The sequence below is a fragment of the Triturus cristatus genome, chromosome 12 (genome assembly GCF_964204655.1).
Source record: "Triturus cristatus chromosome 12, aTriCri1.1, whole genome shotgun sequence".
Classification (NCBI taxonomy): Eukaryota; Metazoa; Chordata; class Amphibia; order Caudata; family Salamandridae; genus Triturus; species Triturus cristatus.
Genome location: NC_140595.1, coordinates 861,260,760 through 861,277,585, shown reverse-complemented (window position 1 = coordinate 861,277,585; position 16,826 = coordinate 861,260,760). Strand labels below are relative to the sequence as shown.

The 16,826-nt window shown below is 46.9% G+C and overlaps 1 protein-coding gene across 5 annotated transcripts in view; it reads left to right on the top strand.

The window, feature by feature from the left end:
* LOC146783125 (uncharacterized) overlaps positions 1-16,826 on the top strand; it is a 252,211-nt gene that overhangs the window by 118,163 nt on the left and 117,222 nt on the right. For 4 of the 5 annotated variants that reach the window (XM_085638822.1, XM_085638820.1, XM_085638823.1 and 1 more), the window contains 2 exons: positions 5,406-5,516; positions 13,131-13,223. In XM_085638822.1, the coding sequence (XP_085494948.1) occupies positions 5,406-5,516; positions 13,131-13,223 (204 nt within the window). The remainder of the gene's footprint in view (positions 1-5,405; positions 5,517-13,130; positions 13,224-16,826) is intronic. The other variant, XM_085638824.1, reaches the window with a different exon arrangement.

Here is a 16,826-nt window from a genome sequence, read left to right as displayed (position 1 = left end):
AGTTCCTTGGCGGTGATTTCAACTGTGCTCAATCGTTCCGCCGTTTTCTTCATATCTTCCCGAATCCGAGCCACCTCTGTTGCCACTGTGTCGATCCGTCCCTCGAGGGAGATCCTTACCGTCGTGAAAGCCTCGGGGATATCTTTAGTCGTGGGTTCCATGGCCTCATTGGGGGCCGTCGCCCCCGATCCTCATTCTGTAGCTTGTGCCATGCGAATTTATCCAACTTGACCTGCGCCGCCGTCCGGCTATTACGTCCAGACGCCATGTCATACGCGTCTCAGTGGTCGCCACACTGTGTCGGGGTGCGACCGCTACTCCCTGCTGCCTGCAGTGGAATCTTCCACTCGGCCTGTCAGTTTTGGCGTGGGGCACCCTGTTTACAAGTCACTGACTCAGTTTCACTGCGACCACCTCGTCATGGTGGAATCCACACTGTCCAGCTCGGCCCTGTTCGTAACAGCTCCCTGGGCCAGCCGCACAACCGGAACCAGGTGAACCCCCTCTCTGGCTAGTCCCCAAGGGTCAGCCGTCTGTGTCCCCCACTGCGCCTCTTTCAGCCGGGCCACGGGGCGGGGGTTCAGTAATCCAAACGAATCCACGAGGTCACACCATCTCAGTTAGTACCCCCTAGTGCAGCGGTGGCGGTTCACTTCTTCCCTCCTGGTGGTGTGCAGGTATCGTTATATCCTGTCTCTCTGTCTCCTACCATAACACACACCTTAGTCAGCTCCTTCCCTGAAACACCTCCGGGCCATGGGAGCAGCACTGCGCAGTGGTGCCCGCGCCGGTCACTCAAGGCTATGGGGAGACCCAAGGAAGTCCAGGGCCACTATCGCCCACAGCCACTGCGATGCTCAGGGTAGTGCCCTGTTTAATTATGCGGCGTATGGGGTCCAATTATTTCAGGCTCCGGGGCTGCGGGGCGGCTTCCACCCGGGTTTGCGGTACTCACTGTGACGTAGACACACGATCTAGCCGTGGGGCTTCCCGGATCAACGGTGCAAGTGTGGCACCTCCGCGTCCTCTGGGCTGCTTATTTCGCCCAATAGTCAGTAGTTGCGCGGCAGGACGCAGTCCCGGCGACAAGCCATGCTCCGGTTGTAGCTACCGCCTCCACAAGGTCTGGGCCTCAGCAGCGGTCTAAAGTAGCACGCCCCCGCCGCCCGGCCTCACTTCCGCTGGCGAAGGTGTCTCCCGGTGATCCGATGTGTGGAGCGCTCTCCGAGATATTGTCCCGATTTGCCCCAAACTTCGCCCACACCTCTCAGGCTGCCACAGCATACAAGGAGACACTCGGGCGAGGATCCGGCCGGGGGACTTCAATTTAATCGGATTTTTGGGAGTGGCGCTCCGGAGCTAAGCTACCGATCGGCCATTCCCGTCGGCGGTTAGCCACGTCCCCCCGACAGAAGATTTTTATCAGTTTAAGCAGCACATACTTCTGGAACCATATTTAGATTTTATTCAGAGTCCAAGAGATAGGGCACTCTACTTACAGTTCAGGGTTGGCTCCCTTTTGGTTCGCGAGTTAATTGCAAAATGGAGTCCCCCCCCCCCCCCCCCCCCCCCCCTCATCAGACGATTGCGGGTTGCCCCTGTTGTGAGGCACCAAAAGAGAGTGTGGCCCACCTCATGTTTGCATGCCCAGTATACACCCGGGCTAGATCAAGATGGATAAAACCGATCTGTAGACAGCTGGGTACCTCGGATCACTGTGCTGCTCTGCGGATTCTGAAATCGGACCCAAGATCCCTTTTTGTCTGTGATGTGGCAAAGTACCTTGGTTGTATTTGGCTTGTCTATGCAGGGAGGTCTGATACTATATTGCGATCCCTTCTTTATATTTTTCAAATGTCCTCAAATAGCCCAAAAAGATTTAATGCTTTTTTACTTCATTTAATTAGTTTTATTCACTAATTACATTTTACTATTTATTGAATGTACAAATGAATTCTCCATCTTGTTTTTGGGATTAGCGAGTTATTTAATAACTGCTAACAAAATGAACAATTGCTTATATGTTATGCCTTGATGGAATGTGCATACCTACTTTTTATTAATGTTTTTATGATAACTTGTATCTTTTATTACTGGATTGTAAGAATGATGATGCTTTTATGATACTTGTTATCGAAATAAAGCTATTTGACTGACTGGTATTTATTACTAAACATTCTCTACTAACCTCTTTATGAGATTAGAGAACAAGATACACAATATTAAAGCACTAAAACGACAGTAAATAGCACAATACACAGCGGGCTCCAGGAGGAGACCCAACCATATATTAAGAAAGTGGTATAAGAACCACGACTTGACTAGACACAGTGCCTAGAGCACGTAGAGTCGTTGGGACCCCAAGGAACCACCCAAGGTAGTGACACAGGGGACCCACGGAGGGACGCGTGCAGTGTGAGAACACAGGCGTGAGCTCCGTACAATCCTATGGGAAAGTCGCGGTTGAAATTTTAAAGATTAAGGACACTTAGGAGAGGACTCTAAGCAAATCCTTTGAAACAAAGAATGTTCTAAGGCCAGCGTTCTTGAGAGTACCGAGGTACCCGTGTTAACTATCCCAGAGGAGCCGGGTGCATAGGGGTCAAGTGGTGTTGGAAACGCTAGTTGATTTCATTGGCGTGATGCGAAGAAGTGCTGCTGCCGAGAAGATGAGAAGTGTCCGGTGTGATCCAAGCCTGGATCGGAGCTGAGAAGAACGTGAAAGCAGACGGGACAGAGTCTGGGTCACTTGCCAGTGACCAGGGGCACGATAGACGAATGCCCACCGACATTGGGTGCTTCAGGTGAGAAGAGGTGAAGCTTGACTCAGCAGCCACGGGGACCAGGAGACGTCGACGACGACCAGAGTCCGCAGGCGAGCTGTCCCACGAAGGATGTCGAGTGCTGGGGGGGGGTCAGTGTCCGGATTGTAGACCAACAAACCTTGGCAACTGTAACCCACCAGTCAGAGAAAAGATGCTTTGGTGAGGACCAGCAAGGTCCTGGGGACTCCCCAAGCGATGGAGAGTCCGTGCACATTTGAAACAATCAGGAAAGCCCACTGAAAGTTAAAGTTCCCTACTCAGGGACCCACAGGTTGACGGACCAGTGATCGCGAAGGGACCTTGAGAGGAATCACAAAACACCAGCCCACGGAACACTCGTGGAGTGTAGGCCGGTAATCTTCGGTGGAATCACTGCTCGGGGTCTAGACTACAAGTAGCCCAAAGCACATCCTCCGGGATTGCCAAGAAGCATATGCTGCTGCAAATGTGCACGGTGTCCAGGGGTACGGGTTGCACAGTCACCACGAGGGCTGCGGGTCTCGGGTTTGCAGAGAGGACGTCGACCTTGGGGAAGCTTGGGAACCCACCTCCTGTGTTGCTAAATTTTCGGAGTCCTTCAGGAGCTGCGTGGATGCTAACCGATCAGTTGCGTTTCAGGTGCCTGCCTTGCAGGGGAGTAACTCCTTTACTCCAATGGGAGATTCTTCGTTCATCCAGCGTAGTGTAGGTAGTTGAAGTACTTGGATTCTGTAGCAGAGTTTCGTCCAGGTAAATCTAAAGTCCTGTAGCCAGGGGTTCCGACTTTATACCTGAGGAAGGGGTGGGACAAACTCCTACTCCGATGCTGGGAGATTCTGGACATAGAGGTGGCTACACTCATGTCCTTTGTCCAGTTTCGCACCAGAGCAGGGGCTGATAGCCTCTGCAACCGGTTTGAGCTGGATTATGCACAGGGACACCAAATGTGCCCCCAGTGCAGACATCAAAGCAATCTGAGTGCACCCACCCAGCCACAATACACTAACGCCTGTCTGGGAGGTGGTCACACCTCCCTGTGACAGGAAACCTATTGTCCAGCCTCCCCTGCCAGAGTTTTTCGTCCAGAAGCAGGAGGGCAGACTCGTGTCTGTGGCTGGCAGCATCCATTTTGTGATGCCAGGTTCTGTAAAGCTGGTACTGGGTGTACCGGTGTTGTCATATTCCTCCCTCTAGTAGGGTGGAATCATACCTCCCACACCCGTTACTGGTGTGGAGGTATGATTCCAAGGTGTTTGACACCAAATACGACATGTTTCCATGCAGCCGTTTTAAAGTTAGCATTTACTGCGAGGTTATAATGCACTTAAGTATATATGGTTTGGCTGCATTACAAACAACCCCGGAATATAGGTTCCGAAGGCTGTAGAGGGGCTCTGCTCATGCTTGGGCACCCTCTCACATAAAACCCAGCACCCTGCCTTCAGGATTGATAAGGCCTGCCATAGGGGTGACTGATAGGTATATATGTGCAGGGATATGGATAGATATAGTGAACCTATATGTAAGTAAGGAGTGCATGCACCACCTTACACAGGCTGCTGTAGCAGACCTGTGGTGTCATTTTGAATGGTCACCCAGGGGGGGCATAATACATGCTGCAGCCCCTGAGAGGCCTCTGGGGTACCTATGCCCTGGGTACATAGTATACGATATACTAGGGACTGATAAGGGTACCCCAGAATCCAATCTGGAGTGTACCTAAAGTACATGTAATCAATTTAGAGAGTAAGCAGATAGACTGGGGTCCTGATTAGCAGGATCCCAGTCAGACTAAGTCGAAAACAGTGAAACATCAGCAAAAAGTGGGGGTAACTATAAGAAGCAGATCCTACTCTTCTACACTTTTTACCTATCTACAAGAAGAGAGAAAACCACTCATCCAATCGTATTGATTTTTGTTTTGTCTTGTGCGGCCTAAATAAAAGTGGACACAATTGAGCATCTTATCAGGCCTCCTCGATTTTGTTTCCGCCCATCCCTCCGACACCGTACGATACCTGTTTGCAGAACTTGTTCTTCCTTCCATTGGATAGCATTGCAGAACTCAGTAAAAGCACTTAGTGTCCACTTTTTAAAGTGAAAAGAATTTATATTTAAAAACGTACTTACCTGAATGACTTTTATTTGATGCCTAAACATATATAAAGATACTTGTTATTTTTATGAATTAGTGTGAATCTCCTTCTTGAGTCGTTTTGTCATTTATTAATGATTGTGTGTATTTGGAACTTGCACTCCTCTATATTAAGTCTAAGGCTGCTCGACCACACTACCCCCTAATAGAGCACTTTGAGATTGCATAGCAAGTCCCTGTGCATTACTAAAGGAACCCCTGGACTCTTTACAGAGTAGTTCAGATTATTGATCTATCACATAAAGAGGCAGCTTCCTACAGCTGTTCGTTTATCCCTCTCTTTGCATCCATTTCTCGCTGGAGGAATGCCTCGGGCATCTCTGAATGAGGTGCTGTAGCAATCAGTCCTTTTAACCCATGTCTTGCATGTATTAAACCTTTTGAGAATTTCTTTTTTTCCACATGATCCATCTATGGAAATATTTTGTGTTTCTTTTTGATGACAGGACCTCTTATTGCCACCACGGTCTCCTCATTAAGAGCAAAAGAAAATGAAGATCTCTGCATTGCGAAAGAACTGTTCTCTGAGAGTAAAGAAGTGCTGGGTCGTTCTCTGCGTAAGTAAGAACGTCAGCTGAAACCAGATTATAAAGCAAAGACACCCTTATCAGAGTACCTGTGCCGAAAGGTGCAGAAAGAGCTTTACAGATACCCGCGAGCACACGCTCATACACATGTGCATGCCACTTTATGCACATATACACAAGTGCGCAGCTGCAAACTCACACAACCACACACAGGTGCAGGCAGAGTAATGAGAACCAATTCAGGAGACTACAATGACACTCGCAGGCGCACACACATAGGCATTTATCAACACTTGTATGAAAGCACAACCACACTTTAAAAAACACACAAGTGCTGTGCAGTCATCCACTGATGCACAGCCACACACTCCGACACACAAAAGTGCATGTACATTATCCAGACGCACCAGTGCACAATCACACAACTGATACACACTTTTGCACAAGCATAACAGGCAGGAGCAAAATGAGGGAGGGATTGTGCGGAGGGAACAGGGACGGGACAGAGCGGGTAGAAGAGAGGAATTGTGAGGGGGAGAAACCTCTAAAAACAAGGCACAAAGCCACTTCAGAGTAGAAACGAAAACCAGCATCTAAAGGAAAGTTGGGAAGAGAAAGAGACACAGAGGAACAAACAATAGACACCATCAGGACCTAAAGAGAAAAAGTTAGTGCCCAAGAAGTAGGAATATTAATAGGACAGCTGGGGGACCAAAGATAAAATAGTGCTGCCCGTGGAGATAAAAACTGCAATGAGGAGGGGCGGGGGGGGGGGGGGGTAGGTGGAATTGGGAGAGAGAGAGAGAGACCGAGACCCCCCCCAGTGATGAAAAGGCAAGAACAAAAAAAGAGGAGAGATCCCAATAAAAAAAGACGGAAACACAGGAGGAAACACAGGGACAACTAAGGAAGCGCGAAAGGGAAGTTTGCGTAGCTGAGTGGACGATGTAGGAGGCTGCCTCTTTGTAAAGTATACCAAAAAGAGGCATAGCCTGCAAAGAGTCCAGGTATCCCCTCACTAGGGGACAGGGGCTTGCTCCAGCAATCCCAAGATGCTCTTCTAGGGGGTTGTGTGGTCGAGCAGCCGTAGGCTTATCAGAGCGGAGAGTTGGACATCTGCAAATACATGGTACACACAACCCAATAAGGAGATCCACACCAATTTATAAAAATAACTCTTATCTTTATATATATATTTAGGCATCAAAGAATCAATACAATTAGTTAAGAACATTTCGAGCTAGGTTTCAAAAGTCGACGCAGTGCAATTTTCATAGGCAGCAATGTTATCTTGTGGAGGAAAAACAAATAAAGCATACAAGTTCTTTAAAAGCGATTTACGAGGCCAATCCTTAGGACTTAAGGTGAATACACGGCAAGGTCCAAGGCAGCTCCAGTAGACCACCTCCACCGGCACGAGCGCGGTTGGGTGCAGTGGTGCAATACAACGTTGGGTGCCCAGTGTTAGTCAATGGGGATCGGTCCAGTCAAAAAGGGGCTGTAGGTTTGGCTGGGGGGGGAGGGGGATCAGTTGGTCTGAACCAACAGGGGGGCTCAGGCCTCACGATGCTCAGGGACGCAGAGACCCCATTAGTCCACTTCCACTCAGACCAGGAGCAGCGAATGAAGAGGTACTTTGAAGCATTGGGTTTTCATCACCTTAGACACTCAAGGTTGAAGGGGCCTGTACACAGAGGCTGCAGTCGGCATTGGAAAGTCCACAGCTGGGGAACCCTAGGTGGGCTTAGTCTCTGGAGGACCGCGCTGGCACCATTGGCCCACTTCAACTTGTGCCTGGAGCGACGGGTGCAGTGGTACTGGCTGAAGTCTAGTTTATGCTGTTCGGAGTCCTCACAGTTCTTTCTTTGGTGCCTTCAGGATGCAGAGGAACAGCTCTGCTGCTACACGGGAGTTCCTGAGTCTTGGCATAAGTGCTGTCAGTCCTCCTAGCCTTTTGGAGGCACAGCGACTTGCAGGGTGAGTCGACTTCGGCACAGTTGTTGGGAATAGGCGAACAGGCTGGCAGGGTTGGCACCAAGTCAGTTGCTTCTTCTTCAGTTATTGCTTTTCACGGCTCTTTAGTACTACTTCTTCTTTTTGGGTCGGCAGGATCTGCTTTCCTGGTGCCAGGGACTCCCCTAAATACTAGATTAGAAAACACTAATCACTAAATACTAGACTAGGCAGTAGACAATAGGGTACTTAACCTTGGGGTACTATGCTCCCTACATGACCACTTCCTGCAGTAAGTGGGCATAACCCTGTCCCAGAGTTCCTAAATTTGCCATCACCAAGATGGCAGGCTTCTCATTTTCGTATTCACTTCAATATAGCTCACCTTAGTCGTAGAAAAAGCCTGAAGGTGAGCACGCCTATGACTATTAATTTACCCATCTGTCCAGTTGCTAATGGGGGTCTGCATCGTCTCCTGTGAGGGAAGCCAGATTCACATATAGAAGGGGGGTGTGCTCTTCTACCTTGGAGAAACCGGCGCTGAGGCTTTCCGTACACGGATTACTACGCTTCATTTCAAGAAGTATTACTTGATTAAGGACTTTTCATAGGAGGCAATCTACCCTTTGTTGCTTTCCTACATCTTGGATACATTAATTTCATGAAAGGTTTTCCTACTTCACAAAATCTAAAAGACGGTCACAGATTGGACTTACTGTCTGTCAACACAGACGTTCCTACTCACAGCCACATTGCCCTGAAGAAGCCCATGTTTGGGCGGAACGTGTTGGGTGTATCGAAATTCACCAACTTCATGAATAAAGCACAACTTTAGAAAATACAAGCAACGAAGTGGACTTACTTTTTACTCTATTATTGTTGTATACACACTGTTACGCGTCATAGTATATTGCCTCTCACACCCCTGTTCCAAATATGGAAATATGTCCTTTTACGGCTCCATTTATTCTTAAAACGCAAAATAAATATGGATAAATACCAATAAGATGGCCAAAAAAATATGGATAATAACCGATGGAAATGTTAAAAAAAATTCATCCCATAAAACCAGGAGCCCTACTTATACTGCATGCAGTGTTTGCTGGCATTGCACACAGGGATGTGTGCCATTTTGTGTCTTCACTTTTGTCTACACCAACACACGCAGCCTGCGACAACAGTCTGTATGTGTTTGGCAAGGGGACCCTTTGGGTGGCACAATACATGCTGCAGCCCTTGGGGGCCTTCTTTGGTACCCATGCCACCTGGGGTACCATTTACTAGAGACTTACTATTGGGCCAAATGAATTGCCAACTGGGGGACCAATTGTAGTTTTGTGAAAGATATCTGGCACTGAGGACTTGGATAGCAGGAACCTAGTGCTCTTCCAGTTAAAATTGCATCGAATTCCAGACAATAGGTGGGGGGGTCAAAATGGGCACTTTCCTACAGAGAATAAAATAGACAAGCATTGGCATAGCCAATAGGTCTCGCCTTTGGGACCTCATAAGTGTTTAGCCATGCAACACTTGATGTTGTTGCACCAAGGATATTGTGCTGGATAACTAAACACTTTTAAGGTCCCAAAGACGAGACCTATTGGCTATGCCAATGCTTGTTTTATTTTTGTCCACAGTAAGCACAGTTTATTTAATTTTTCATTCTTCGCTTTTGTTAGGTAGGCTGCAGGCGCGCTGCTCAGAAACAAGTCCCACAGCCAAGGCAAACGCCTGTCACTCTCACAGTGGAGGAAAAGCCAATGGAAGAAGTGGGCTGACCATTTACATCCTGTTGCATGCTTTTTTAATATTCATATACTGATACAAAGAAATTGTTTTTTTGTTGCACCAGTAACTTTATTGATTGTGTACATTGCTTTCATTGTGTCCAATAAATTTGTCTGACTTATTTCTTCTTATCGGTGTTTTATGCTGCTGCTGTCCATCCTCATCCCCTTGGTATGAAAGGAGTATAGGTTTGAATGGTGTGTTGACAAGGAGGTTTTTTCCTGACTGAGGTCTTTGTTGGTGCCCCTCTCCTTTGTCATTGGGGTCCCTCTCCCGTTTTTTTGAAAAGCATGCTGTGAGGAGGGCAGCACATTTGTGAATGGCACTTGAACAGACCAATGGATGAAGAGGGCTGACTGAAAGGCCCTGTATGTATTAGTGGCTATTTTAAGTATGATTTTTTATGATTTATGAAAATAAGTGGCTGGCGAGACAGATAAAGTTGTCCCTAGGAAATACGTAAAAGCTAAAAAAACAAATGAGGCACGCTTGTTAAATCATCCGAGACAGGGATGCTTAGTACAAGTTGACCAATCGTAGCCTTGCATCTAATGAACAGTCGGTAGAAAATGCAGCCATTCCATATGTGTTTCGAGCTGCCCCTTCAGATGAACACATTTTCTCCTATTTATACAGAGGTGTAAAAAGCATGGCGCACTCGGGGGAGCCGGAACAGTCACAGGGCCCTTGGGGTGTATTTTCATGTTGGTTACACAATGTTACCTAAAAACTGTACCTAAGACAAAGAAGGTAATCTTCAATGGACTTCAGGACTACTGTTGACTCCGATTGATGATTGTAAACAATATGCGCATTTCTTACCTAAATCTTGCAAAAGCTAGTAGCCCTGGCCCTCATGCCAAATTAGATTGTAATTCAAATAAGTAGCATCTCTTTTCCTTATGTGAATTTCTTTGAGAAATGTACAAACAACTTTGCCACGGAGCATCCTTTTTTGGTAACAACCCAGGGCATATACCATTCAGTCAAGTTACTGATTCTACGCGTTTGTAATGTCCAAAGCTCATGCTTGGAACTCTGAATTTCCGCAAGGTTATGCACGAACCCCAGACAGCACAAGTGTGAAGCAGTGAGCACTGATTGTCTTTCCCTGTTGCAGAGATGCACTTTCTGAAGTTCATGTATTAATTTGGAGAAATTCAGAGTTAAATCTATGGTCGTCAGTCATACTGCAAAAAAGCAGGTGCTTCGCTGTGTGCCAAGCCAGGCCAGCAGGTCATAACATGGCACGCAAGGGCATATCATGATGGCCCTGCGCAGAATCACGCACCTGTTATTTTCGCTCTATAATTCAAAACTATGACTCGCCATTTCTCCGAGTTGATTCATGCACTTTAGACAGGCCAAGGGGGAAACAGGGAGAGGCAATCTCTGCTCACTGTTTCCAGCCGTCTCCAGCTCAAAAGAACCAACGATCTGCTCTGCTCAGAGCCAGCATTGCGCACCCCTGGGTTTTTTCAGGAATGTTGAACTCTATTGTGTGAACTTCGTTAAAAAACACACATACCCTGTAATTGGATTTAGAGAATACATGTTTATACAAATTAAAAACATTCACCGATCAACATGAGAAAGCATCTCAGACTCATTGCATATTATTTGAAGGAATTGTTCTTGCCAAATACGACGTCTCCATATTTAAAAAAAAAAAAAAACTTGACATTACAGCATTCCGAATGTGCGATGTTAAATCGAATGCGATGCATGGGAACGCGACGGCCTGCTCAGTTCTCCGGGTAGGCCGTGCTCCCCCCAGAGACTGACAGAAATGAAGCTGCCACGGTACCTCTGCCGAGCCCCGATATGGCATCGGTTGTCACCACCACTTTGTTCCGCACAGCTGACTTGAACATCATATAAATGATCCCACTGATTCCAAACAGAAGGAGCGGCAAAACCAGAAACGCCAAAACCAGAAACGCCAAGACACCCCTCGTTCGCTGCAAGGAAGAAAACACACCTTTGCTTTACAGACCGTATGCTAGGAACGCAAGAGTTAAAATCTGACAATATTTACACCACTCCCAATCGAACCATAACGGCCCTGGTATAAATGGTGGAAGCAATGCCATTTTTAGATTGCCAAGGTACTGTACGTTCTGCTTATGGAATGTTTCACGTGTTTACAAATAACAGGCACTGATATTAGTAAACACCGTTAAATATGCATTATTTATTACAAGCATTGGCATAGCCAATAGGTCTCGCCTTTGGGACCTTATAAGTGTTTAGCCATGCAACAGTTGTAATACTTATAAGGTCCCAAAAGCGAGACCTATTGGCTATGCCGTGCGGCCGCGAAAGTGATCGCGATCGGTATCGCGATCAAACCTCAAAGCTCCCGCGCACGTGCACTGTAGGTCTAGGCTGGCCTGGTAGCTCTTTTTGGAGCCCTCTCAATACGAGGCAGAGTCTCGTGGCAGGTGACAGTGAAGTCGATATGGGAGACCGAGTCGGAACTATGCTGGATCGTGGTGCTTAACTTCTCCTCCATAAATCCCCTGTTTCAGCCGCGGTGGATGGTGGAGCTCACATGGGCAGGTAGGTCTGAGGTCATCTCTGAGTAGCATGGGCGCTACCCAGTATAAAATGTTTGCTTTTGACACGCCTCTGTTCCTCACCATTCCACGTAACACAGAATTATACTCCTTGTAATCAGTTCCTCGCTCCTTTCCTGTAAGTAACTGGCCTTTCCTCCGAGGAGGAGAGCATTCTTTGCAAAGGAGAGATTTGTGAGTTGATGACCGGAAGTAGGACTATGTACAGTGAAAATGGCTGATTCGTTATATACCATTACATCTTTGCCCCTCTTCTTCATCCTAATCCTAACACGTGAGGACTTGCCAAAGCTTCCTCTTGTCCTTCAACCTTAATCGTCAAAAACAAATGCACAAGAAACCGCATTTTACCACGGAAAAAAACAATTGTCACCTGAAATAATGTGAAACAGGTGACAAAGTGTAACTGCCTAACTCTTATGAATAGTCACCCCCAAAACACAGTTTGTATCGATGAATAAAAGTCATTGCGAGGCCCTTGTTGCTGCATGGCATATGTTTCTTTTCGGTCACAGATGACGCGAGCCTTGCGTCAAAAGTCCACGTATTCTCGAAAGCCTGACACTAGTCCTGGCTTGTAGGCTGTCGCAATCACCAGCTTTGGCGAGTCCGAAGGTTGCTAGACGAGAATGTTTGCTTTGCTGAAATAGCACAGTAGCAATAAAAATAAAATGCCCTGAATACAGGAACGTTGCTGCTCTCTGGGTAAATATACAAAGCCTGATACCCATGTAGTGAATGCAGTCTTGGTTTCTCTGCCAAGGTTGGATTCTTAAAAAACAGAATGATTAATCCATGTCTTCCTTCACATGCATACTTTCGGAAAGAACTATAGTCCAAGCGTTGAATGACTATCCAGAAAGAATTACTGAAAGGAGCTGGCAATCTGCCAGTTCTGTACACGGAGATCACTGCTCTAAGAGCTGATGCTGTAATCTCACATTGAGGTTAAAATGTAAATTACTGCAAAACACACAGAACCGAAGGCAGATTCCACCCCTTGAACCAGCGAATGAATCACTAGACGATGTAACCTCAAACTTTGTAGCAGGAGGCGAAGTGTTTCCACCATTGCCTAAATGTGTTTCCAGCCGTCTCCTGTGCATGCAATGTAAACACTGTCAGGTTTAACAAAGTGGCAACATTTTCAGAACTATCACTAGATGTTGTGTATTAGTACTGGGACGAGGAAGGCAGCAGTAGGAGTGATGAGGGGTCCTATTCAGGCAGCACTAGGGACTAGAGCCTACACGGGTCTAAAGTGCAAGAAAGCAGTCCCCTCTGGTGTGCATAGAGCTCATGGTCAGTCTTTTTCCCTTCCCAGGTGACCCTGCTGCTGAGCTTGATGTGAAGGACAAGAACGCTCTACACATGAGAATTCCTCAACACTCGGAAAGGATCGATTGTCTCAGCACAGGTGAGGCCAACGGGGTGGAACACGACCTTATAATTAACCTATGTGCTCCCTTTAGGTACCCACTACAGTATCTCCAAAGCAAAGCTTTACACCATCACTAATCTCCTAACGAGAAGCGGTAGAGCTCACTGAAGGAACAAGTGGGTGCAAAGGTCTGGTGTCATCAAAGAGTTGTCGTTTAGAATCCCATCAACGTCTCCTCGTTTCCAGGGCGATACAGGGAGTGCCGCGGGCCTCCTTGGAGATAAAACCATTTGCTGGCAGCCCAGGGCAGTTCTTCTCAGTGTCTGCTGTGACCATGATAACTGTTCTTGCCATTCTGTTCTTTTTAGGTCGAGGGACCATCCGGTCTGCCGAAGGCAGAACCGGAAGTCCGGAGATTTAATGTTTCTGAGAGTGGCTCTTTAGCCCGCCTCTCTTTTTGGCTCTCCTCCATTGGCTGGCTTCCTAAACGGAGGCCAGCCATTGGAGGAGAGAGCCGTCCCTCCAAATAGGCTCCGTCTTTTTCAGATTCGGGGGCGTGTTCCGTGCTCTTCTTTCCACTTTTTAGCCACGCCCTTTTTAGGTGTGTTTTTCTCTCCTCCAGCCAATGGCAAGAGACGAGAAAAAGAAACATGCCCCCGAATCTGAAACCGTCGCTGCGTTTCTCCGAGGCATTTCTGCTTCGCCTCGGAGAAAGGCGGTGGTGTGCGTGTTAAAGATTGGGTTTCTAGCAGGTGAGCTTCCGCATTCTATGATCGCCTATTGCCGCCAAATAACGAAGCGTGTCCAGCCAGGTAATGTGGGTGGATGTGTATAGGGGCAGGGGGTGATGCATGCCGTTTTGTATGCAGCCTTGACTTCATTGGGAAAACAGTGAAGTGTTACCACAATCGGTGAAACATGGTGATTCCTTTTGGTCCCTGAGACGAAAAGTGCTGCCGACTGTAGGCTTGCTTTTAGCAGAGTGAAGTGAATCTTGCAAAGAGCAGTCAGGAGAGGGTTACAATAGTGGATATCGCCAGAGTGCACACTGTCATGCTGATTGGAGCTCACCCTACTGCTGTTACGGTATCGGGAATAGTCCCTGCTCCCACTCACTCACACGCCCCGAGCCCGGAGGAGCACCCGGTGCCCTGGTGAAGACGCTTCCACCGTTTCCTACACTACTGCGTCCTGGCTTCTGATTGGATGGATTACAACGTCCCAGCCAATCATGTGCGACGCTCCTTGAAAGGACGTTACAGATCACTTTGCGTCCCAAGCCTCGTTTGGGGGTTACAGTCTGTTCTCATACGTTTGTAAACAACTTACGCGGGGGATACCTGAACAATTGATTCAAAGTACAACTGGGCGACTATCGTAGCCACAATAACAACACATATGTTATTAAAAGGTACATTAATTATAACATGTACTTTTACTTTAAATGCAATGTTTTGTTATCCATGCATTATGCACATTTTGTAATACCAGCTAAGGTTTCCGAAGGTCATTTGGGTAACCTATGCAATAGACTGTGGGCATTTTATTTACGGTGCACATTTTTTGTTCCTTCTATTGCATTTTATTGTTTTCAAGATGGCAGCCTTATATACCAAAAGCAGACGCCATCACTCTGTACCGTTGCTAGGCGCTTGAAGGAGGCGGCGCCCCCAGGGTCAGAGACACAGCCCACTCCACGCACCCCCGCCTCTATATCTCCTTGCGCATCCCCCCCCCCCTGCCTCGCCTCTGGTGTCCCAGCTCCAACGCAACAAACAGCCGCTGGGGCACAAAAACACCCCCCACCCCGCCTCAGTTAAAACACGGCGGCACGCTACAATCACTCTCTATCTCACTACCTCACTCTTTCTAACTCACTAACTCACTTTCACTCTCTCTTTCACTACCTCTCTCTCTATCTCACTACATCACAACATCACTCTATGCTTATATATCACTACCTCACAACATCCCTCTCCCTCACTACCTCACTATTTCACTACCTCACTCTCTCTATCTCACTACCTCACTCTCTATTTCAATACCTCACTCTCTCTCTCTATCTCACTACCCCACTCTCTCTCTGCTAATGCAATAGGTATCACATATGCAAAAAAAAAAACTAATGCCAATAGAAATGACAATGCCATTTATTTAGGGATACAAAAATTATAAAAAAATAATGAGCAATACCAATAGCTCTACCTATAATATTGCCGAGACCATTGCATTGTAGAAGCTTGTTTCTAATCCTATTTTCACAGAGGGAAGTGCCGATCTTCATGCTCACTTGCGTGCCCCACGTCTACTAATACGAGTAGACCCAATGTAACACTTTATGATTACAGATGGCACTCTTGAATAGATTTAGTCATAGATAATATTGTACCAGTGTGATATATATATTGTGTAAAAAATGTATACCCAGGATGGGCGGCAGCATTGCAGAGTGCGAGTGTCTGCCTACAATCTTCAGTACCCACAAACATGCCAGTGTCTGGGAATTCGCAAACTATTGGCTGGCACATGCCAAGGCTGGATATGTTTACAGATTACTCCTGTGAGTGTGAATAGTAAATGTGTATCAAAGATGGGGGTGGCGAGGAATCATCCCATACATTAGAATCAGGCAGTGATAGTCCAAGTCCGGCCCAGGGCGCTCCTGCGTCCCCTTGTCACCAGCAGCACTGGGCTGCTGTTTACTCAACCCAGCACTAACCCAGAAATAGATGTTAATTGAACAGGAAAGCATTTATTTCAAGTTCAATTGAAGTTAAAGGAGGGAGGTAATTAGGGTGTCCTGCACCACTTCACTACAGGAACACTTTCATTTTTAAAGACATCTTGCAGCAAAAGTGTAAAAAACATGATGGTATCTTTAAAATTAAAAAAAGTGTATTTCATTAATATGCACAACCTTAGTACGTTAGTAGATCAGAATATATCAGTGCATTGACGATTATGTTTTTTTGTAAGTGATACTTTTCAAACATTAATTCTTCCCCCCTACCTTGACAGCAATGCCAACGTTGAGCCAAGATGCAAGCCAGTTATGTGCGCTTCTCAGGTGCCCAAGGCTCCTATTATAGATGAACAGCGTTTAAGCGTATTAAATCAAACACAAGAGAAGGTTTTGTAAAGCTCACATCCTGCATTCATGTATTTCAAGGTCCTTTAATATGTGATAATGAAGAAAAAGGCGGGAGAGTAAAATAAAACAATTGCCTAGGACCACACAATTGGGTTAAGTGAGGAAGCCGGGATAAATCCCAGGTTTGGTGGTTTCGCATTGTGCAATTCGGCCACTTGGGGCCTCATTTATGGGGAATTGGCGTAGGGTGCACTGCAAGTCTTCTTGCAGCGCTGCCCTACGCCAATGTGAAAGCACAGGAATGCACCCTATTTATGAAATGCAGTGCATTCCTGTCCTTTCCCCCTGCGCTGATGCACAGTTTACTGCCTAGCGCCAAGGTAGGCACCCTTGTTCCATGGTGTAAGGGTGCCTCCGTTGCAGGCAGCATTGTTTTTGTGCAGGAAGGGTCTTTTGCCCTTCTTCTTTCCATGTTTGCTGCAGAGTGCAGCATACATGGAAAGAGGAAACCATGAGGAGAAATACAAATATTTCTCCTTGTTACGCCT